Source organism: Erpetoichthys calabaricus, chromosome 15 (genome assembly GCF_900747795.2).
Source record: "Erpetoichthys calabaricus chromosome 15, fErpCal1.3, whole genome shotgun sequence".
NCBI lineage: Eukaryota > Metazoa > Chordata > Cladistia > Polypteriformes > Polypteridae > Erpetoichthys > Erpetoichthys calabaricus.
The window spans coordinates 84,209,923-84,235,766 of record NC_041408.2 but is presented as its reverse complement, the minus strand read 5'-3'; the positions used below and the strand labels follow the sequence as shown (position 1 = coordinate 84,235,766).

General features: G+C 40.1%; 1 protein-coding gene across 4 annotated transcripts in view; it reads left to right on the top strand.

The window, feature by feature from the left end:
* Window positions 1-25,844, top strand: part of adgrb3 (adhesion G protein-coupled receptor B3) — an 872,307-nt gene that overhangs the window by 416,369 nt on the left and 430,094 nt on the right. For all 4 annotated transcript variants that reach the window (XM_051919125.1, XM_051919127.1, XM_051919124.1 and 1 more), the window contains 3 exons: window positions 5,241-5,405; window positions 14,997-15,098; window positions 18,920-19,026. In XM_051919125.1, coding sequence (XP_051775085.1) covers window positions 5,241-5,405; window positions 14,997-15,098; window positions 18,920-19,026 — 374 coding nt within the window. The remainder of the gene's footprint in view (window positions 1-5,240; window positions 5,406-14,996; window positions 15,099-18,919; window positions 19,027-25,844) is intronic.

Sequence of the window (25,844 nt, the reverse complement as noted above, 5' to 3'; positions counted from 1 at the left end):
TCGAATTTCAAAAGCTTGATATCAAATTTTAAATGTGTGATATCAAATTTCAAAAGCTTGATATCAAATTTCAAAAGCTTGGTATCAAATTTTAAATGTGTAATATCAAATTTCAAAAGCTTTATATCAAATTTTAAATATGTGATATCAAATTTCAAAAGCTTGATATCAAATTTTAAATGTGTGATATCAAATTTCAAAAGCTTGACATTTAATTTGAAAAGTTTGATATCAAACATTACAATGTTGATATCCATTTTTAAAACCTTCATATCAAATTTAGGAATAATGTTGTCAGATTTCAAAATAATGATATCAAATTTAAAACTTTTGATGTCAAATTTTAAAAACTAGATATCAAATTTCATAAGCTTGAAATGTAATTTTAAAACCTTGATATCAAAGGTCCAACATCTTATATCAAAATCTATAAATGTCATATATGCGGCAAGCCATTTTACCATTTATTCACTCTTCTTTGATATCACATTTGCAAAAACAGATATCAAAGATATAACAGCATATGTATTGGCATTTAATCTCTCCTTTATGATAACAAGATTCATAGTGCCGATGTCAAAATTGGAAAAAATGTTATATATTCTAAATTAGTGATATCAAATTTAAAAAGGTTGATATTAAATTTTCAAAAGCTCAAATTTTTAAATTGTGATATCAAATTTCAAAAGTGTGATTTCAGATTTTAAAATTGTGATATTTTTATAATCCTAATATCAAATTTAAAACTCATGCTCTCAAAGTTTCCAAAGCAGATATCATATTAAAGGGATTACATATTAAAATAGCTTGCCATACCCAGCAACCTTCACCGCATCCTCCCGACTCCAGTCGTTCCTGGGGAATGCAGAGTGGCTCCTTTTACATTGGACAACCTGGGAGTTCTTCTGGTGTCCCAACATCACACCTGGGAAAAACCTAAACAGGAGGTGAAAGGCAGTTCTGCCTAGTGGTCCCCAAATACTCCAGTGGGGCAGCTCACCAGGACTATAGCTACCCACGTGCTACCCACCCTGTGTATCGGGGGTTTATCTACCCACGAGGACAGACACCTTCTGCTGTTTCAACCCGGTCAGGCGGCCCATCCAGACCTTCCGTTATAATGGTGGCCCAGCCGGGTGAAGGGCCATCTGTATCGTGTCACCTGGGACAAGTTTTTGGTGAAATTCAAAGCAAAACGTTTGCACAATAAATGAAAAAAAAAATGATAACCCAAAACCAATGTAAGGGTAAATACTTCTTGTCTGTGATATTTAGTATCTTAGTTACATTTTCTCGAAGCTGCCATTATGTTATGACGCCTCTGTACCTTTGAATCTGATGTGTCTAACAGTTCGTGTTTCCATCTAACTGCCTCTCCAATCTGAGGTCATTCCATTGTCACATCAGAGTATTAAGAACATTCCATTAAGTTCCACTAAGTTAGCTTAAAGGGGATAAACCAAAATCTTCCATTATCTATTGAGCTGTGCTAAACCTACATTGGCACTCAGATTAGGCAAACACTGACTGTGTCTGAATTTAACACTAATATTAACTTTCTACGATTAGCTCTTACAGTTCATATTTGAACAAACCCTTCACCTCGCTATTTACTCTTTTGTCGTGCTGTGTATATTTGTTATCTGCTCCTTTCATTTTCCTCCTGTTCTCACAGACACGACACTTGAAAATTCCTTGAAATGGTCAGGCGCCATTGCCCCAAGCACAGCTTGGTTTTGTCTTTGCTTAATCTGCAGTAGTGAGAAGTCCAGAAAAATGACACCTTTAATTGGCTAACTAGATAAGCGGATACCACAGAAAAATCATTAAAACTTAAAAGAATTCCTCATTTCTGAGGGGGCCGAGTTAGCCGGGGGTGGCAATGCCAGGGTGATTTGCTTCCTTGCCCCCGTCCATTTTATGTCACTGCAGATTAAGTAGTAGGGTGTTGTACCGTGTTAGCCACTATGGGTGTAGTGAGACGTCAAGCAAAATGACAACATGCAAGATTTTGAGGGAACTCAGGTCCCTTCTTCAGGCGAGATGTAATCCTGAGTTGCCTCGAAAGCCTGCATATTGTAATCCGTCTAGTCAGCCAATAAAAGGGGTCATTTTGCTTGACGTCTCACTACACCCATAATGGCTAACACGGTACAACACCCTACTACTTAATCTGCAGTGACATAAAATGGACGGGGGCAAGGAAGCAAATCACCTTGGCATTGCCACCCACCCGACTACCTCTGCCCCCTCAGAAATTAGGAATTCTTTATGTTTTCATGATTTTTCCGTACTATCTGCTTATTTGAAGTTCTCTTGGTTGAAGCCAAGACTCACAGATATGTGACTTTTTGCATCAGGGTGGAAATAACAGGGTTTTTTTTCTGTTTTCAAAGGATAAAATGTGCTAGAAAGGTAGAAAAAAAGAAATGTCTTTGTGTTCCATTCATGGACAATTGTCAGAGGTCTTTCCCCCTTTGAAGAATTTTGGATGGTCGTCAGAGGGAGAGGACGTAATTGAGGACAATCATTGGAGTGATGTTGATTGCTTAACCAACCTCGCAACAACCCGACTGAGACTAAATTCATACACCGCCTATGATCTGTCAACCAAACTCGCGACCCAACGGTAACAACCAGCATCCCATAGCTTCATCTATTTATCTAAAACCGGATTTGGACAGGTAAAGTCAGTGTTTGAGTGGGCCGTACTGGCACTTCCACCATTCCTGACGAACGAGTACTGGTAGTGCATGCCATCTGTTCGGCTTACAATGGCCAATCTTATTTATAATAGCAATACATCTGTCCATCCCACCAAGGGGGAACCCCCCCCCCCCCCAACCTCTGTTTCAGTATGAATTGTGTATATCAGCACACATTCAGACTAATCCCCTCTTTATTCAGCACACACAAGGTGTACCGGCAGTTCTTTTTTTCCACTTTAGGCATTTCAGAAGGTAAATATTACAGAGAAACTCTATGATTTTAGTCCCATCCAAACAGAATATGACGGTTTTACTAACATGTTAATTTGCACAGGACTACTTTAAGCTGGGGTTATTTTTTATGGACCTTTAATTGAAGGTAGAAGACATCTTTACTGAGACATGAACACACAGTCCATACAAAGTTACTGACATCACTGATTCAGTCTGGACTAAAATCACAGTGGTCCTCCAGTAAAAAAGGACTTTGCCCCACCTCTAGGTGTAAAACTAATACCACCTGAATAGCGTCATTGTTATTATTTTGTATCATTTTGTTTGTAATTTCATGCTAAAGCCATTTTGCCTTTGTTTTTTAGTTGTTTCTCGGTTTCTCGGTTTCTTAGATTCTGAGTTTTCTCTCAGTTTCTCGGTTTCTCAGTTTCTCGGTTTCTCAGATTCTGAGTTTTTTCTCAGTTTCTGAGTTTCTTAGTTGTTTCTCAGTTTCTCGGTTTCTTAGTTTTCTCTCAGTTTCTCGGTTAGTTAAATTCTGAGTTTTCTCTTGGTTTCTCAGTTTCTGAGTTGTTTCACAGTTTCTCAGATTCTCAGTTTCTTAGTTGTTTCTCAGTTTCTTAGTTTTTTCTCAGTTTCTCGGTTTCTCAGATTCTGAGTTTTTTCTCAGTTTCTCAGTTTCTCGGTTTCTGTTTCTGAGTTTTTTCTCAGTTTCTCACTTTCTTAGTTGTTTCTCAGTTTCTTAGTTTTCTCTCAGTTTCTCGGTTTCTCAGTTTCTGAGTTGTTTCTCAGTTTCTTGGTTTCTCAGTTTGAGTTTTTTCTCAGTTTCTTAGTTGTTTCTCAGTTTCTTGGTTTCTTAGTTTTCTCTCAGTTTCTCGGTTTCTCAGTTTCTGAGTTGTTTCTCAGTTTCTCGGTTACTTGGTTTCTCAGATTCTGAGTTTTTTCTCAGTTTCTCGGTTTCTCAGTTTCCGAGTTGTTTCTCAGTTTCTCGGTTTCTCAGTTTCTCTGCTTCTCAGTTTCTGAGTTTTTTCTCAGTTTCTTAGTTGTTTCTCAGTTTCTTGGTTTCTTAGTTGTTTCTCAGTTTCTTAGTTGTTTCTCAGTTTCTCAGTTTCTGAGTTGTTTCTCAGTTTCTCAGTTTCCGAGTTGTTTCTCAGGTGCTTCTCAGTGGCTTCTCAGATGTGGCCATGGTGTTTGTAGCAAAAGCATTTGTCACACTGCTATGTGTGATGTCATGACATGAGCATAATATAACATGGTGACACTCTAAACCAGGGGTGTCCAACTCTGGTCCTGGTGGGTCGCAGTGGCTGCAGGTTTTTATTCTAACCAACTTCTTAATTAGTGAGCCATTTTTGCTGCTGATTAACTTGTTTTGCCTTCATTTTAATTGATGTGACTCAGACCCCTTAGCTGTTTCTATTTTCTTTAATGAGTAGCCAAACAATAATGATGCACAAAACAAGCAGCCACATGACCAGCTAACCTGAAAATAAAGAAAGGTGAAGGTCTCGGTCATGTTGGTCTGCTCAGGTCACCAAAACATCTTGATGGTGATCTTAGAAAAAACAGAAAATCAAGAGTCTGCTGTAGCGGAACGAGAGCAGCGACAAGTCCTGATATTCAATAACGGCAAGAATTGGCTTCTCATTAAGGAACTGGTTGGAGTGAAATTGGCTGGAGTTTGACCTTCCAATTTAGCTGGTCATCTGTTGGTTCGTTTCACATCTCATTTCTGTTTGGCTGCCATTGACTGATGAAACAAATCAATTCAGAGGACTGAATCCTTAAAAACAGGGCTGTTAGGGAAAAGGAGTTAATTAGCAGTGAAAACTGATTACTGATTAGGAAAAGGGTTGGAATGAAAACCTGCGGCCACTGCGTCCCACCAGGACCAGAGTCAGGACACCCCTGCTCTAAAAGAACCACTGAGGCAGAGGAGGATCACCTGCTGCTAGAAGAGCCAGCCAATCCATTAGGTCACCCGAGGGGCGGCATTTTGGCAATTCTTGGGGCACGTGCTGTGGACACCGAGGGGGGCATTGCCACCTAAGCCTCCATATGGACTTCAAGTGGCACTGCCTGGCAGTATCATATTACATATTCTGGTCTTGATCCACTGCTCGTATCAGACAATGCAAATGACCCAAAAGGTCCAGCCATATTATTCCTTGGCCATAACAATCACACTTACGGTTATTGTGAGGGATATTAATAGTAAATATTGAAACACTAATTATCTTCACATCTTCCAGAAGTATAATAAAACTGTGAGTAAGTGAGTCTTTGAATTTCTCTTCCTAGCAAATGGACAATGGAATCCATGGGGACACTGGAGTGGCTGTTCAAAATCTTGTGATGGCGGTTGGCAGAGAAGGACTAGGGTGTGTCAAGGAGCTGCACTTACCGGCCAGGCCTGTGATGGAACCAGCGAGGACGTCCGCAAGTGCAGCGAGCAGCGCTGTCCAGGTAGGACAAAGTCGGCACTTCAGTGACACATTAGCGTGTTTTGGCAACTCAGTGTCTTTTGCTTTGATTAGTTTTGTGGTGGGAGAGGATAACAAAAACTCCAGTCAGCAGTATCTCTGGGGGAAAGCAAACCTCTGTGGTGGTCCAAGGCCCATTATAACAGAGAACATCAAAGACAAAGTCAGACACAGTCACAGTCCTGGAGACCTCAAATGGCCACCAATCCCTTGCTGGGCCATCTAATCGGATGATAAAATCTTTCCATCTGTTGATTCTAGTGCTCCCAGTACATCAGATGATTGTGTCACAGGCAGGAGAAAATCTTGTCAATGGGATGGTGGTACCAAGTGCCTGATTAGGATACAAGAAGAAATCCAGAACAGAGGAAGATTAGTGATGGTTTAAAATCTCATGATGGCAGAGATGGACTTGGGTCTGGCAGAGAGCTGCTCTTACCTGCCAAACCTGTGATGGAACAAACAAAGCTGTCTGTAGGGTGCAGTGAGTAGCACTGCCCAGGCAGGACAAAGCTGGCACTTCAGTGTCCGATTAGCGTGTTTTGCTTTGATTAGTTTTATAGTGGGAGAGGAAAACCAAAACTCCAGTCAGCAGCATCCCTGGAGAAAAATAAATGTCTGTGGTGGTCCAAGGTCCATTATAACAGAGAACATCAAAGACAAAGTCAAACACAGTCACAGTCCTGGAGACCTTAAATGGCCACCAACCCATTGCTGGTCCTTCTATAGAAGACTCTGTGATGGGTCGTCTATTCAGATGACAGAATCGCTCCATCCATTGATTTCAATGGTCTAAGTATCTCAGATAATTGTTCCCTGGGCAGGAGGACATCTTGTCAGTAGAACAGTGGCACCAAGTACCTCATTAAAATACAGAGAAGAAAACCAGAACAGAGAAAGATTAGTGATGGTTTAAAATCTCATGATGGCAGTTTACTCACCTCACTTGCCAAACCTGTGATGGAACCAACAAAGATGTCTGCAAGTGCAGCAAGAAGCACCGTCCAGGTAGGACAAAGCTGGCACTTCAGTGACACATTGGTGTGTTTTGGCAACTCAGTGTCTTTTTCTTTGATTCGTTTTATGGCCACAAAGGAAAACAAAAACTCCAGTCAGCAGCATCTCTGGAGAAAATAAACCTCTATGGTGGTCCAAGGTCCATTATAGCAGAGAACATCAAAGACAAAGTCAGACACAGTCACAGTCCTTGCAGACCACCAATGGCCACCAACCCCTTGCTAAGCCATCCAATCAGATGACAGAATCTTTATATCTGTTGATTCCAGTGCTCCCAGTACATCAGGTGATTGCTTCACAGCCAGGAGAACATCTTGCCAGTAGTGTGGTGGCACCGAGTGTCTGATTAGGATACAGAAAAAAATTAGGATTAGTAAAGATTTAAAATCTCATGATGGCAGAGATGGACTTGGGTCTGGCAGAGAGCTGCTCTTACCTGCCAAACCTGTGATGGAACCAACAAAGCTGTCTGTAGGGTGCAGTGAGTAGCACTGCCCAGGTAGGACAAAGCTGGCACTTCAGTGACCGATTAGCGTGTTTTGCTTTGATTAGTTTTATAGTGGGAGAGGAAAACCAAAACTCCAGTCAGCAGCATCCCTGGAGAAAAATAAACCTCTGTGGTGGTCCAAGGTCCATTATAACAGAGAACATCAAAGACAAAGTCAAACACAGTCACAGTCCTGGAGACCTCAAATGGCCACCAACCCCTTGCTGGGCCATCTAATCGGATGATAGAATCTTTCCATCTGTTGATTCCAGTGCTCCCAGTACATCAGATGATTGTGTCACAGGCAGGAGAACATCTTGTCAATGAGATAGTGGCACCAAGTGCCTGATTAGGATACAAGAAGAAAACCAGAACAGAGAAGATTAGTGATGGTTTAAAATCTCATGATGGCAGAGATGGACTTGGGTCTGGCAGAGAGCTGCTCTTACCTGCCAAACCTGTGATGGAACCAACAAAGCTGTCTGTAGGGTGCAGTGAGTAGCACTGCCCAGGTAGGACAAAGCTGGCACTTCAGTGACTGATTAGCGTGTTTTGCTTTGATTAGTTTTATGGTGGGAGAGGAAAACCAAAACTCCAGTCAGCAGCATCCCTGGAGAAAAATAAACCTCTGTGGTGGTCCAAGGTCCATTATAACAGAGAACATCAAAGACAAAGTCAAACACAGTCACAGTCCTGGAGACCTTAAATGGCCACCAACCCATTGCTGGTCATTCTATAAAAGACTCTGTGATGGGTCGTCTATTCAGATGACAGAATCGTTCCATCCATTGATTTCAATGGTCCAAGTATCTCAGATAATTGTTCCCTGGGCAGGAGGACATCTTGTCAGTAGAACGGTGGCACCAAGTACCTCATTAAAATACAGAGAAGAAAACCAGTACAGAGAAAGATTAGTGATGGTTTAAAATCTCATGATGGCAGTTTACTCACCTCACTTGCCAAACCTGTGATGGAACCAACAAAGATGTCCGCAAGTGCAGCAAGAAGCACCGTCCAGGTAGGACAAAGCTGGCACTTCAGTGTCACACTAGCGTGCTTTGGCAACTTGGCATCTTTTGTCATGATTAGTTTTGTGTCCCGTCTCCCAACATCACACTGAAGAGATTTGATACAAGCTGTCCATTTCTGATATAAGAATCTTTTCATTTTCTGCCATGGTAGTAATTAACTTCAATCACATTTTGTAGTAATTATTTGAAATCACTTAGGCATTTTGAAAAGCAGTGGACTATTATTGATGCTAGGTGGTTACTGGAGCATCAACAATGGTGACATTGATTGCTCTCCTTAGTTTTTGTCGCCATGGAGATTCGTACTCTACACCAAGAATGTTCCTTTATTTTACGGGTTTTTTTTTTTTCTCACTTGCTCATACACATACATTTTTTTAAACAAGCTTAGATATATTAGTGAGTGGGAAGAAAAAAAAAAGACAAATCTGAATGGCCGTAAAAGAACGCCATTTCCCTGGCGTCCTGCGATCAAAAAGCAAGGAGATGGTGGTGACGTTTAAATATGAAAGAAGAGGAAAACGTATCTGACAGCCAGTTTTCTTTTCTTTTTGTATGGAAATTTCGTTTTTTTTTTTTTTCAGAGTATTCCAGCAAAACAAAGAAAGGTGATTCTATAGAAAATACTGCCCTCTAGTGAGAACAGAGAAGCTTTTAGAATTTGTGCCTTTAAAGTCGTTGGACTCCATGAGTTTTGCATTTCTATTTATGTATGCGTTACCGGCTAATGTACGAAAAGCAGGCATTGTATAGAATGCCTTGGCAATATATAGAAGGCCGAAAAATGGACGTTAGAGTATTAAACGATTAATATTTCACCCATTTCCTAGGCATTGTATGCAGTGCCAAAAGACAAACCGGCAACGTATACAATAGTCCCGCTAATGACGTTTCTAATGTCACGTGACTTTCGACACTCGCCTCAGACGGAGAATTCCACATTTGCATGTCAGTCTTTGTTCGGAAGTGCCGAAATACGCTACTTTGAATTTGTTCAGCAAAGACTCTAGCCCATATTGTGCTGTATGAAAATGGAAGGGCAACGTGTAGTGTCCGAGAAGGAATCATGGCAAGTTGACAGGCAACGACGATTCTACGATGAACTGTCTAAAAGTGCGAGCCGATGCTGTGTTTTCCTAACCGAAACTACTTACCAGAAGTTAGTGAGCGATGTGAAAAAGGCCAGGATGACTACTAAGAAGAAACCACGGGACTATTGGCTGCTGAATCGCTATGATGTGATGTTAGTGGAAAACAAAAGTAAACTGATTTATCCCGTTAAAGAAGGCGTTAATGCTATCCAGTTCTACATCACGGACTCTGACTTATTTAACGTACTGTACTTCATGACGCTCATTTGGCCATTGGCCACGGAGGACTTTCACCCAAATAAAAGACCGTTACTCGTCATGATAATTAAGTGCAATTTAAAATGATTTTTTTTCCTTCCTTGTTGCAACAAGTAGGTTCATATTTTATTTTCTCACTAGGCTCACCCGCCTTTTAAGGTGACCGACTTTTATTCTCAATTTGTGTGCGCACCATGTGTACATCAGGCATGTAAGTGTAGGGAATGAGAACATCAAAGTGCCCATTCATAACATCTCCCTAAAACCTACGTTTTTTTATCCCCGAGTGCCTATCCAAAGTCATACAATGTCAGCCCGAATCTGTACCGCTAAAGACGGAGTTTCATGCGCTAAATAAGTTATAGATGAGAATAAGCAAGCACCATCTCCCCTGATATTTACTACGCGGTGAGGCATTTGTACTCCATCAACATTAAATATTTCAAGAGACATAATTTTGTCTATTTTTCCAGCGCATGGCGCACCAAAGCAAGGGAACGATGGGAGCACCAGAACTCTGCTCACATCGTGTCGCTTCGTACCGCAAGTAGTAATTCTGTGATAAGCGGAATACCGCTACGCTTTGCACTCACGGGATGGAAGGACAATCCCGACCGCTTTTATCTAGTAGATAGTGTATATCGCACAGTCTGGAGTAGAAAATCATCTTTTACCTGGAAAAACGAAACTACAAATCCCATCGTGCATTGCAAAATGGACGGCGCGTGCGAGAAACTCCGCGCCTGCGTAGCATTCACTGGACGGAAGGACAATCCCGACCGCTTTTATATAGTAGATGTTTTCCTCAATAAGAAAGTCAGTCAGTCAGTCTCCAACCCGCTATATCCTAACACAGGGTCAGGGGGATCTGCTGGAGCCAATTCCAGTCAGCACAGGGCGCAAGGCAGGAAGAAATCCCTGGGCAGGGTGCCAGCCCACCGCAGGGCACACACACACAGTACACATTTAGGGTTGCCAATGCACCCAACCTGCATGTCTTTGGACTGTGGGAGGAGAACATGCAAACTCCATGCAGGGAGAACCCGGGAAGCGAACCCTGGTCTCCTTACTGCAAGGCAGTAGTGCTACCACTGCGGCACTATGCCGCCCTCAATAAGAAAGTCCATCCATCCATTTTCCAACCTGCTGAATCCGAACACAGGGTCACGGGGGTCTGCTGGGAGCCAATCCCAGCCAACACAGGGCACAAGGCAGGAACCAATCCCAGGCAGGGTGCCAACCCACCGCAGGACACACACACAAACACACCCACACACCAAGCACACACTAGGGCCAATTTAGAATCGCCAATCCAACTAACCTACATGTCTTTGGACTGTGGGAGGAAACCGGAGCGCCCGGAGGAAACACACGCAGACACGGGGAGAACATGCAAAATGCACACAGGGAGGACCCGGGAAGCGAACCCGGGTCTCCTAACTGCGAGGCAGCAGTGCTACCACTGCGCCACCGTGCCGCCCAGAAAGTCCATCCATCCACCCATTATCCAACCCGTCATATCCTAACTACAGGGTCACAGGGGTCTGCCAGAGCCAATCCTAGTCAGCACAGGGCACAAGGCAGGAAACAAACCCCAGGCAGGGCAGCAGCCCACTGCAGGGCACACACACACACCAAGCACAATTTAGGATTGCCAATGCGCCTAACCTGCATGTCTTTGGACTGCGAGAGGAAACCCACGCAGACATGAGGAGAACATGCAAACTTCACGTGGGGAGGACACGGGAAGCGAACCCGGGTCCCCTAACTGCGAAGCAGCAGCGCTACCCACTGCGCCACCGTGCCCAATAAGAAAGTCCTATACTTTATTTTGTATCACTTTATTTTTCATATACGTCTTTTCAATGAAAGCCTTTTTATGTCTCTCTTTTAATATTTTGCCTAAATAGCATTTGTCATTCTATGTAATGCCTAGGTATTACAAACAATGCCTAGGGAAAGTATACAGTATATAATATTAAAATAATTAGGATATTTCATACTTTGCCCAAAAATGCCAGGAATTCTATGTATTTCCTAGGCATTCTATACAATGACTGCTTTAACTCAGAGGTTAAGATCTGTCCAGGCCACATCAGGTCCAAGACAGGGAGAGACAACCCTGGAGAGCTTGACTGGCCATTATGTGACACACACACGGACACTCATACGGGGCTGTGTCCTCACAGGAAAAAGAAATAACCCTGGCTGAGATTTCACAAAGCTGATCAGAGAGGTCATGTGAAGGTTCTGGGAGTTAAGCAACCTGAAGAAATGTGTTCTAATGGACCATCTGTCAGGTAGACCCCCGTTTGTGAGGCTCAAGGACTGTGTGAGCACCACGATGAACGGGTCTGTCTGCTCTTCTCTTCACTCTGTGCACCTCTGACTATAAATATAACAGCAGGTCACGTCACTTGAAGAAATTCTCAGATGATTCTACACTTATGGGGGGTATTGATAAGGGGGGTAGTGAGACAGAGGAGAGGAATCGGTGGGGAGGGGGGATCTTTGTTTCTTGGTGCACAGAGAATTGTCTGCATCTTAACATCAGAAAAATCAAAGAACTGCTGATTGACTTTCACCAAACCAAAGATCATCTATGTCTGGTCACTATTGAGGGAGTGGATGTAGAGGTGGTCCACTCTTACAAGTACTTGGGGACATCCACATTAGTGGCAGGTTGGACTGCTCTCAGAACACAGAAGGACTATAAAAGAAATGACAAATCAGGAGGCTGTGCTTCTTTAAAGTGACAAGTGACATCCTTCACATATTCTACAACTCTGTGATGGCAGTGTGGTGTGCTGGGCTGGTGACATCACTTCAAGAGAGGCCACTGAATCAACAAGCTAATTTAAAGGGATAGACTCAGTAGTGGGACACACTCTGGACCCCCTGGAGGTCATAGTGGAGGAGAGAATTAAAATAAACTGAGCGCCATTATGAACAAAGATGTACATCATCTTCTCTGTGACACTGCAACACTGAGGACTCTAATTGTTCAGCAGAAGAGTGTCAAGAAATGGTCAGGGAAGGAGTGACAGTATCTCCTTTTGATGCCAGGACCCCAAAGTGGAAGGATGTAGAAGGATGTTACAGTAGCTATAGGGGCGCTGGCATCCTAACAACCACTGAGCGACACCCAGGATGGACTTAGGAGCAGTGAAGGACAGCACAGTGACAACTGCCAGCTATGAGCAGAGTGTCCCTCAGTACACTGGGTGGCAGCAGCCCCATTACGGACACCTGCAAGGCAGAATGGGTGTTGTGGTCCCATTGGCAAGCCCCGTCAGGTTCTGTGGGGGCTGCCAGGGGGAGCTATCAGATAGGACTACAGTGGTCCCCGTATTATTACTATCTGACCCAGAAGAGATTCCTAGAGGCAATTGACTAAGCACTGGAAGCTCTGGGAGTCAGAAGAGGAGCTGGACAACACTCCCCTGGGAGAAGGAGAGGGAAACAAAATGGGTAAAGAGTGAGACTGGAGGCTGTAGTGTGTTGTGAGAGAGCTGCCATGACACTGAAGGAAGGAAGAAGCCTGTAAAAGGTACACGTTATTGAAAATAAAAGTAAAGGATTTGAACCTGGGATTCTGTGTATGTAGTTGAAACTGGGGTTGGGGTGCTGGACCTCCCCCTAGTGGCCACACCAATGAATTAAAAAAATATATAGTATCTTAATGGCACATTTCCTGCCTACTGTACTAAAATTAATATCTATCTATCTATCTATCTATCTATCTATCTATCTATCTATCTATCTATCTATCTATCTATCTATCTATCTATACTAAAATTAATATCTATCTATCCTGCCAACTATCCTAAAATTAATATCTATCTATCTATCTATCTATCTATCTATCTATCTATCTATCTATCTATCTATCTATCTATCCTAAAATTAATATCTATCTATCCTGCCAACTATACTTAAATTACTATCTATCTATCTATCTATCTATCTATCTATCTATCTATCTATCTATCTATCTATCTATCTATCTATCTATCTATCTATCTATCTATCCTGCCTACTATACCAAAATTACTATCTATCTATCTATCTATCTATCTATCTATCTATCTATCTATCTATCTATCTATCTATCTATCTATCTATCTATACTAAAATTAATATCTATCTATCCTGCCAACTATCCTAAAATTAATATCTATCTATCTATCTATCTATCTATCTATCTATCTATCTATCTATCTATCTATCTATCTATCTATCTATCTATCTATCTATCTATCTATCCTAAAATTAATATCTATCTATCCTGCCAACTATACTTAAATTACTATCTATCTATCTATCTATCTATCTATCTATCTATCTATCTATCTATCTATCTATCTATCTATCTATCTATCTATCTATCTATCTATCTATCTATCCTGCCTACTATACCAAAATTACTATCTATCTATCTATCTATCTATCTATCTATCTATCTATCTATCTATCTATCTATCTATCTATCTATCTATCTATCCTGCCTACTATACCAAAATTACTATCTATCTATCTATCTATCTATCTATCTATCTATCTATCTATCTATCTATCTATCTATCTATCTATCTATCTATCTATCTATCTATCTATCCTGCCAACCATACTAAAATTACTATCTATCTATCTATCTATCTATCTATCTATCTATCTATCTATCTATCTATCTATCTATCTATCTATCTATCTATCTATCTATCTATCTATCTATCCTGCCTACTATACTAAAATGAATATCTATCTATCTAAATCATTCCACTGATTCTGCTATTGTCTTTTTGTGTTGTGCTGATTTGCGCGTACTCTCTCAGCCCTAGTAAAGATTTTAAAACAAGAGACAGTGCTTAGTGCAATGACTGAATTTCATGTTTCATCCATGTACAACTTCAATGTGCGTAAATGAATGTGCCATCTCATGGACTGGCACCTCCTCAGATGCACAGACTGGTTTCCACGTCCTGCAGACCAGATCTGGAAAAACAAGTTCAGAAAGTGGATGACCGAACTACAAAAAGGACATAGCAGCACTATGCAGCTGCCACCTGCACTTCAGAAGAGCTCATCCACCTCTTAAGCTAAGCCGTAAGTGACATTGTCATCCCTGGCACCGTAAGTGAAGTCGTCAGGGTCAGGTGGAATTTCCCAAAACTGGTCTGCAGTGGAAAGAGAGAAAGGAGTAACACACTGTGCCACCCCCTGGTCTGGCGTGGAATTACCCTCATTTGAACCCTTTAGCTGCCTCCCATGAGTACGTGTGTGACACCCCAAAAGATTTGAAGCTGGAATTGCAGCCAAAGGGGCTTCTTCAGGTAGTGCTGAATTAAGGGTCTGAACACTTCAGTGTAGGAGACATTTCACTGTCTGGTTTTGATGAAATTTGCAATCTTTTCTGAAACCTTGTTCTCATTTTGTCCTGACGGGTTACTAAGTGTAGATGGGCACACATGGCAAGTTGACCCTCTTCAAATGAAAAACAGTGTTTACCAAATGAAGGGGTCTGAATGTTTTCTGAATCCACTGTATAGGGCGACAACTGCAGTTTGACAGTGAGTGAAATAATGTATTAGTTAAAAATATATAATCATAATAACGCGAGGTTAAAAATTAAACAATTAGCATATCTAGTTAAAATTGTTCTTATTAAGGGATGTGCTTGTATTCCACAGCCCCGTATGAAATTTGCTCAGAAGACTACACAATGGCAATGGTGTGGAGAAGAACGCCTTCTGGAGAGTTAGCATTCAACAGGTGTCCACCAAACGCCACAGGTAAGACCACCGCAGCATGTTGACTGTTATTCAGGTCGTTCCCAGTTCTGTTGATGTATCAGTGGAATGAATGAAACCATCAGCTAAAGGATCGACTGCGCCATTTCATTTTACCTCAATGCATAGATTTTTCTTCAGTGCTTTCCTTTTACGATTATGTGGTGGTAACTTACCTTAATAAATATTCCAAAGACGTAATTGACATGATGACGAGTTGTTAGAGATGATGTCAATCCCCTGCCTCGCTAAGTCATGGGTTTCAGGAATGTTCTTATTGCGAGTATGGTGCGAATGCTTGTCCAGGAAGAACAATACCTTGGAGGAAGTGTGTGCAATGCCTTGGGAGAAGTAGGGGGTCCCGTTAGTTTTGGCTCTAATCTTAACACCCCGTACTATGGAATATACAGTTGTGCTTGAAAGTTTGTGAACCCTTTAGAATTTTCTATATTTCTGCATAAATATGACCTAAAACATCATCAGATTTTCACTCAAGTCCTCAAAGTAGATGAAGAGAAACCAGTGAAACAAATGAGACAAAAATATTATACTTGGTCATTTATTAATTGAGGAAAATGATCAAATATTACATATTTGTGAGTGGTAAAAGTATGTGAACCTCTAGGATTAGCAGTTAGTTTGAAGGTGAAATTCGAGTCCGGTGTTTTCAATCAATGGGATGACAATCAGGTGTGAGTGCGCACCTTGTGTTATTTAAAGAACAGGGTTCTATCAAAGTCTGCTCTTCACAACGCATGTTTGTGGAAGTGTATCATGGCACGAACAAAGGAGATTTCTGAGGACCTCACAAAAAGAGTTGTTGATGCTCATCAGGCTTGAAAAGGTTACAAAACCATCTCTAAAGAGTTTGGATTCCACCCATCCACAGTCAGACAGATTGTGTACAAATGAAGGAAATTCAAGACCATTATTACCCTCCCCAGGAGTGGTCGACCAACAAAGATCACTCCAAGAACAAGGCGTGTAGTAGTCGGTGAGGTCACAAAGGACCCCAGGGTAAGTTCTAAGCAACTGAAGGCCTCTCTCACATTGGCTAATGTTCATGTTCATGAGTCCACCATCAGGAGAACACTGAACAACAATGGTGTGCATGGCAGGGTTGCAAGGAGAAAGCCACTGCTCTCCAAAAAAAACATTGCTGCTCGTCTGCAGTTTGCTAAAGATCACGTGGACAAACCAGAAGGCTACTGGAAGAATGTTTTGTGGACAGATGAGACCAAAATAGAACTTTTTGGCTTAAATGAAACGCGTTATGTTTGGAGAAAGGAAAACACTGCATTCCAGCATAAGAACCTTATCCCATCTGTGAAACATGGTGGTGGTAGTATCATGGTTTGGGCCTGTTTTGCTGCATCTGGGCCAGGACGGCTTGCCTTCATTGATGGAACAATGAATTCTGAATTATATCAGAGAATTCTAAAGGAAAATGTCAGGACATCTGTCCATGAACTGAATCTCAAGATAAGGTGGGTCATGCAGCAAGACAACGACTCTAAGCACACAAGTCGTTCTACCAAAGAATGGCTAAAGAAGAATAAAGTTAATGTTTTGGAATGGCCAAGTCAAAGTCCTGACCTTAATCCAATCGAAATGTTGTGGAAGGGCCTGAAGCGAGCAGTTAATGTGAGGAAACACACCAACATCCCAGAGTTGAAGCTGTTCTGTACGGAGGAACGGGCTCAAATTCCTCCAAGCCGGTGTGCAGGACTGATCAACAGTTACCGGAAATGTTTAGTTGCAGTTATTGCTGCAAAGGGGGGTCACATACTGAAAGCAAAGGTTCACATACTTTTACCACTCACAAATATGTAATATTTGATCATTTTCCTCCATAAATAAATGACCAAGTATAATATTTTTGTCTCCTTTGTGTAACTGGTTTCTCTTTATCTACTTTTAGGACTTGAGTGAAAATCTGATGATGTTTTAGGTCATATTTATGCAGAAATATAGAAAATTCTAAAGGGATCGCAAACTTTCAAGCACAACTGTACAACAAATTAGCTCGAGGGAACGTTAGGATTTGTGCATCAAACTAGACGTCTTCCATCAGATACGCACACACATGCTGCCAACAGAAGCCATGCCACCTCGTACAGCCCACCTGCGTCACGCAGAACAGACACTTCTCGAGGAGGAATATACGCTCAGTGTCACACTTGGTATTTTTCAGAACTGTTTTGTGCCTTTCTGGCTAGAATGACTCTTCTGGAGTTTCGAAACTCTTCGGGGGGGTTCTCATTCCAAAGTCAGATTTGATGTCTTAACGCATTTCGAGAAATGTTCGATTTATTAGCATTGTGAAAGACAGAAAACACAAAAGACTCGCATAAAGGTTTGGGACACCGTTCCGTATACTGTAGGTCAAGAGCGCCGTTTGGGGGTGGCAAGTGGGGTGACCGCCCCAGGCCCCGAGCCTAAGGGGTCCCTGCTTTTGAGGTCCGAGTGTCCCATTCGAGCGGATTTGTCAAGTTATATTCTCCAGTTATATTTTGATAAAGTCCGTGTGTTATCTTGTAAAAATTTAGCTGAATATTGTAATGAGAAAATCCGTTTTATGTTAACATTATTTAAACAGTCCACACATACCGGTAACAGCGTTTGACGTAACTGTCCCCGTGTGGGGTTGGGCAGCCCTAGGCCCCGCACACCCCTAAGACCGCCTCTGCTGTAGGTCACTTGATTCGTCCTTCTGCACCGTAAGACAAGTACATAACAGACTTCAGTAGACATTTGATTGAGTGAACCAGGGGGACTTTTATATCAGACGGACAGGAAATGTCATTTGGAATGGAGGAAAAGGACTGGAGATGATGACACAGAGGAAAGGCGGAAGTGACGTCATCCAGTGGCGTCGTATCTTCGGAAGCCGGAAGTGGATGGCTTATTGTGGATGCGTGTAACTGTGGTTGAGTTCCAAAAGGTACATTTAGTGGTCTTGTTTTCTCCTGGAGAATAAGAGAGACGGGCATAAGCATTCCGTATCCGTTCCCCTCGATTGCTATTTTCCCGTTGGCTGCCCCCAATTCGCACATGTGTGATAGCATTTTGCTGCAACGTCATTTTGTTTTGCAATCTTGCCAATTCGGTTGTGACGATGCAGTCCCGGATGCCAGGGGTGTGGCTTCTAGGGTCATGACATCGAGGGGGAGGGGTTCGAAGGTCACCTTGTATCCGAGTTTGCGGACATCAGACCTTTTCTTGTGAAACTTGTGTGTGTTCGCCATCCCGTTCTTGCTGGGATGGGCTCCAGCCTCTGTCTTTGCTCTGTTTCCACTCCTTCACATGCAGGTTGCTGTGACGGCTCAACTAATGTACGGCATGGACTGATCAGCTCCGGCGTGCGGGCAAATTGCATTGGGAACCGACTATAGCCAGTTGCGGCAGTTTCAGGGTTAACCAATCAGGATTAATTCAGCACTGTTATGCAAATTACAGTTGTCAATAAGATCTGTACGAGCCTCTGTCTTTGTTCTGTTACCACTCTTTCATACACAGGCTGCTGTGACGGAGTGTATACCTCTTCATAAAGTAGGTTAGAAAATGACCTTCCATGAGATCAGTACCACTATTCTGAATATATAGGTGTTGGAAAATTTCAAATGCATCAAAGTCGTATTCGTCACAAAATTCAGCAGTTTGAGCCTTTTTGTTCAAGCGGTTATTGAACTGAAATGCAATTGAATTTCAACACTGAGATGTTGCATTTCTTACCCATAAAATGCAAGGGTTTAAATCACGTGTGCCTTGAAAAGGTTCCTCGTCTCTCTGATCCAATTTCTTTTTGTCTTTTTGCTTGCCAGGCAACACGAGTAGACGCTGCTCCCTGGACATCCACGGATTGGCCTACTGGGAGCAACCAAGCTACGCCAGATGCATCACCAATGAATTCAGATACTTGCAGCATTCAGTAGGTGCAAAGTCAGCTTCATTGCTTTTGGGTCGTTTCTCAAGTGAACGTTTTGTTTGTTTCCAGATTATTCTACTTGTATGAAATAAGGCGTAATATTAAAAAATAAGCAAATAGGTCATATTTGGGGATATTTCCAGAAATAACTGCTTCTAAATACTAACCTAACGATAGATAGATAGATAGATAGATAGATAGATAGATAGATAGATAGATAGATAGATAGATAGATAGATAGATAGATAGATAGATAGATAGATAGATAGATAGAAATTGAAAGGCACTATATGATAGATAGATAGATAGATAGATAGATAGATAGATAGATAGATAGATAGATAGATAGATAGATAGATAGATAGATAGATAGATAGATAGATAGAATTTTAATTTTAGTATAGTAGGCAGGATAGATAGATAGAATATTAATTTTAGGATAGATAGATAGATAGATAGATAGATAGATAGATAGATAGATAGATAGATAGATAGATAGATAGATAGAATATTAATTTTAGTATAGTAGGCAAGATAGATAGATAGATAGATAGATAGAGAGATAGAATGATAGATAGATATAAAAGGCACTGTATAATACATAGATAGATAGATATGAAAGGCACTATAGATAGATAGATAGATAGATAGATAGATAGATAGATAGATAGATAGATAGATAGATAGATAGATAGATAGATAGAATTTTAATTTTAGTATAGTAGGCAGGATAGATAGATATAATATTAATTTTAGTATAGATAGATAGATAGATAGATAGATAGATAGATAGATAGATAGATAGATAGATAGATAGATAGAAAATTAATTTTATTATAGTAGGCAGGATAGATAGATAGATAGATAGATAGATAGATAGATAGATAGATAGATAGATAGATAGATAGATAGATAGATAGATAGATAGATAGATAATTTTTAATTTTAAAAATGACCTTTATTGTAAACAGTGACAAAAACATTAACAAAACAATATACACATTCAATTTACATAAAAAACCAAACGTCATAATAAACAAGAGAGCCATACATCCGACCCCAACTACTCTCCTTAACACTCCTCCTACTCCACACATTAATAAGAAATTGAATAGGTAATAATTATTATACTACAAAGACCACCTTTACTCCCCCTTTACACTCCTCCTACTCCGCACAATAATAACTACATGATGTTGATGCCCACCATTACTGTCTTGTTATTCCCAGTTGAAACACCAGATAGATAGATAGATAGATAGATAGATAGATAGATAGATAGATAGATAGATAGATAGATAGATAGATAGATAGATAGATAGATAGAATATTAATTTTAGTAAAGTAGGCAGGATAGATAGATAGATAGATAGATAGATAGATAGATAGATAGATAGATAGATAGATAGATAGATAGAGAGATAGAATGATAGATAGATATAAAAGGCACTGTATAATACATAGATAGATAGATATGAAAGGCACTATAGATAGATAGATAGATAGATAGATAGATAGATAGATAGATAGATAGATAGATAGATAGATAGATAGATAGATAGATAGAAAAGGCACTATATAATACATAGATAGATAGATATGAAAAGCATTATATATAGATAGATAGATAGATAGATAGATAGATAGATAGATAGATAGATAGATAGATAGATAGATAGATAGATAGATAGATAGATAGATAGAAAAGGCACTATATAATACATAGATAGATAGATATGAAAGGCACGATAAATAGATAGATAGATAGATAGATAGATAGATAGATAGATAGATAGATAGATAGATAGATAGATAGATAGATAGATAGATAGATAGAAAAGGCACTATATAATACATAGATAGATAGATATGAAAGGCATGATAGATAGATAGATAGATAGATAGATAGATAGATAGATAGATAGATAGAAAAGGCACTATATAATACATAGATAGATAGATAGATAGATAGATAGATAGATAGATAGATAGATAGAAAAGGCACTATATAATACATAGATAGATAGATATGAAAGGCACGATAGATAGATAGATAGATAGATAGATAGATAGATAGATAGATAGATAGATAGATAGATAGATAGATAGATAGATAGATAGATAGATAGAAAAGGCACTATATAATACATAGATGGATAGATATGAAAGGCATGATAGATAGATAGATAGATAGATAGATAGATAGATAGATAGATAGATAGATAGATAGATAGATAGAAAATGCACTATATAATAGATAGATAGATAGATAGATAGATAGATAGATAGATAGATAGATAGATAGATAGAATGGAATCAAAAGGCACTATATGCTTAAGAATGTCAAATTCTTGTAGTTTTTTTTCTGCTAATGGTATTTGTTAAATTATTATGGAAATTGATTAATTTGTTTCTAGATTATTCTACTTGTATGAAATAAGACATAATATTAAAAATATGCAAATATGTCTTATTTGGGGATATTTCGGAAACCCCTCTTTCTAAATGATAACATAATCTTATAATAAGTGATGATGTCATTTTTTAATGTTCTTCAGAGAGTTAAATGTCTCCTGGTTGTATTTTCTGCTATTGCTGATTGTTAAATTATTGCAGAAATTGATGTGTTTGTTTTCAGATTTCTGTAATATTTAATTCGTTTTCGGGAAATAGTGAATTTGCAAATTTTTAATTTCTTGGTTATTTCTTGATTTTGTTCACTTATTGGCATTGACGTGTCACATAACCCGACTGCAATCGGTGCGTCATGTACTCCATTCCTGTCCATCGGTTTTAGCACCTTTTCAGTGTTCTGCACTTCTCGATTGGACAATGGGTCAACCTGGAGGTTAAGCCAGTGACCTAAAATCTTAAATATTGTGTGTTGCCAATGATCAGTGTCTTTCGGAGGATACAATTTCAGTTCTTTTTGTGAATCAGCTGCAAAGTTAGTTGAAAATCAGACGTGGTAGGTGGTGTTTGTTACTTTCTGTTTGCTCATCTGCACTGCATTCTCATCTCTGGGCATTTTTGTGCTCATAATAATCCTGTGGGACGTAGTCCTTATCAGTAGATAGATACTGTACATATGGAACACACAATATAGTGTATAATGAAAATATACAGTATATTATTGTGGATAGATATTTAAATAACCTTTATTTTGAACAATAAAATAGAAAATATCAACATATCAATATAAACAATCAATGACAAAAGCCAAATTCCGGAATAAACAGATGAGGCCTACATCAGACCACCACCACTCCCCCCTTACACTCCTCCTATTCCGCACATTAATAAGAATAATTTTCCAATAAGTGAACAATTCATTATAACATAAGACCACCACTACTCCCCCGTTATGCTCCTCCTACTCTGCACATTAATAAGAACATGTTTCTGATACACACTGTGGCAGATGGTGGGATGCCCAAAGCGGGGAAGAATGGGGGAAGGCAGCTACTGTGGGACACTGCCCTCCCCCAAGACGCTAGATGGCGATTTCCCTGCAGCATAGCGGTGCCCCGGATTCCCGCAGGGCACCATGGGATCTGGAGTTCACCTTCTCAGCCCTGCTGGGTACTGTGGGTACCGTCAGGAGACGCTGCAGGGGGACCTTGGGACTCATACTTTTTCCATAGCCCAGAAGCTCCGAAGTACTTCTGGGTCAGATGGAGAAGTTGAGTTTTCAGTCAGCCCGGAAGAACCAAAGCACTTCCAGGTCAGACACCATATAAAGGACTGTTGGAGACTCAGCAAGTGAGCCGGAGTCAGGAGGAGTAGGACAGAGCTTGCTGGGGTGTGTGGAGGAGAATATATTGTTTGGTTATTGATCAGAGTCGCATTTATTATTGATATATTGCCTGTGTATGGTGGCGGAGGTGCTTCAGGGCTCTACAACAAGAAGAAAAGTAATAAAAACACTTGTTGGTGATTTGACCCTGTGTTCAGAGTGTCTGTCTGTTGGGTTGAAAGGGGCAACAGCAGCCCCTAGCGTCTGGCAACACCAATGCTTTCCCGTCATTCCCAGTTCAGCACCAGTTCACCCCTCTCCACAGCACACAGTACCTGTCCTGTCCCCCACATTATGCTGAATGAACATTTCTTAGCTGTTTGTTAGATAATTCAAGTTTTAATCAACTTGTAATGCACACTTTGAACAACAGCAGTGTGTGGGTCCGCATGAAGTGGAACACAGCATATGCCTCTAGGAGGCCATGTCCCGCCGTCCTTACGTTATAATGGCCTCTTGGCAGCGTAAGGAAACGCCATACATCCCGGCCAAGATGCCAACTTGACCTTGCCTTCTATGTCAATAGGAAGTGGAGGCAGAATTGATCAATTAATTGATAGCAGTAAGAAAATTAGAAAAGTATTGAGCTGCACAGACAGCTCTTCAGTAGCTGTCTGAATTAATGGTTACATGCCTTCTGTTAAATGTGAAATTCTTCTTCCCTTGGCAGTCGAATTCTGATGATTAATGAGCCTGATCAGTATAAAGCTGCTCTGGTATTAGGGTCTCAAAAAGTCCAAATATGGAAAATGAAGTTTGTTTGTTTTTTTTTTTGGAACTGAATGCCTGCCTTCCTTCCTTACTTTGACTTTATAACTGAAACAAACCACAAAATGTAGGTGTGATATTTAATAATTTAAGGAGCTGCACAGAAAGAAGACAATTAATAGTAAAAACTGAAAAGTGAAGCCAATGTTATAAATATACATGCTGCAGTGAGTAGAAATAAATGTTGCTATCCAAGCCAGAAATGTATGTGTGTCTTTTTATGTTGTTTGTTCTTATGATACTTATTTATATTTGGCAGTGCATTGAATTCTTCATTCCAACAGATGGTGCATCGCAAACAAAAATGCTTTTACAAAAGTCATACCATGTTATTTTCTAACTCATTTAATCCAGACCAGGGTGGCAGGGGGTACTAAAGCCCATCCCAGCTACCACAGGGCATAAGGCAACAGTGTGACAAATGTTGAATAAATGAAGTGACATACACGTGCAACCAATTGGCTATTTTAATTTAATATAGCAGGCAGGATTAGATAGATAGATAGATAGATAGATAGATAGATAGATAGATAGATAGATAGATAGATAGATAGATAGATAGATAGATAGAATATTAATTTATAGATAGATAGATAGATAGATAGATAGATAGATAGATAGATAGATAGATAGAATATTAATTTATAGATAGATAGAGTATTAATTTATAGATAGATAGATAGATTATTAATTTGAAGATAGATAGACAGAATATTAATTTATAGATAGATAGATAGATAGATAGAATATTAATTTATAAATAGATAGATAGGTAGATAGATAGATAGAGTATTAATTTATAGATAGATAGATTATTAATTTGAAGATAGATAGATAGATAGATAGATAGATAGATAGATAGATAGATAGATAGATAGATAGATAGATAGATAGATAGATAGAATATTAATTTATAGATAGATAGAATATTAATTTATACATAGATAGATTATTAATTTGAAGATAGATAGATAGAATATTAATAGATAGATAGATAGATAGATAGATAGATAGATAGATAGATAGATAGATAGATAGATAGATAGATAGATAGATAGATAGATATGAAAGGCACTATATGATAGATAGATAGATAGATAGATAGATAGATAGATAGATAGATAGATAGATAGATAGATAGATAGATAGATAGAATATTAATTTATAGATAGATAGAATATTAATTTATACATAGATAGATAGATAGATAGATAGATAGATAGATAGATAGATAGATAGATAGATAGATAGATAGATAGATAGATCTTAGTGCTAATTCAGTTGCCACTAGTAAGCTCAGATAGGACTATAGTGGTCGGTCCCCGTATTATTACTTTCTGACAGTTCCCTGGCAGCTCCCACAGAATGTGACAGGGCTTGCCAATGGGACCACAACACTCATCCTGCCCTGCAGGTGTCCATAATGGGGCCTCTGCCACCCAGTGTTCTGAGGGACACTCCGCCCATAGCTGGCAGTCGTCACTGTGCGGTCCTTCGCTGTTTCCAAGTCCGTCTGTGACGGTGCGGGTTCGCTCCATGCTCCCATGTTCCTTCTGGGAGCCCTTGAACCCGACACTGTCGGTAATGTCACCGATGAGCTTAACAGTGAGGCACAACTAAGAAGCAAGGGGATGGTGCAGAACATGCAAAGTACTTTTATTTAAAACCAACAAAACAAGTGTTCAAATAAATAGTGCAGTGCATCACAACGTCATGAAATAATCTGATAAAAAGCAGTGAATTGTGGAGGTTAAAACAAAACAATAAATAAATCCCGTAAAAATGAGGTTAAAACAATGGCTGGAAGCTGTCCTTTAAAGTCAACCTGGTGCCTTTCTACTGGTGACTCCCCTGCTTCTCCCGTCCAGGCTATGCACCAGGGGAGCCACCATACCTGCAGCTGACCTTCACTCTACTGTCTTCTCCTGCTGGTTTGTTCGCCTCACCGATCCCTGGCTCCGGTAGGCTTCAAGCGACCACAATCGACTGCTCCTCGGGTGCCGGCCAAACACCCGGGCACATTGCTCGGGTTGAGCCATCACAGAGGGACTTGGACTAGCAGACAGGCTCGGGCAGATTTGTGGCAGATGAAATTTAATGTCTGTTAATGTGAAGTATGTAAATTTAGGAAGTAGAAATGTGAGGTCTGAATACACAATGGGAGGTCTGAAAATTGAGAGTTCACCTTATGAGAAGATTTTTAGGTGTCGTAGTGGACTCAACACTATCACCTGCCAGACAGTATTCAGAAGCCATT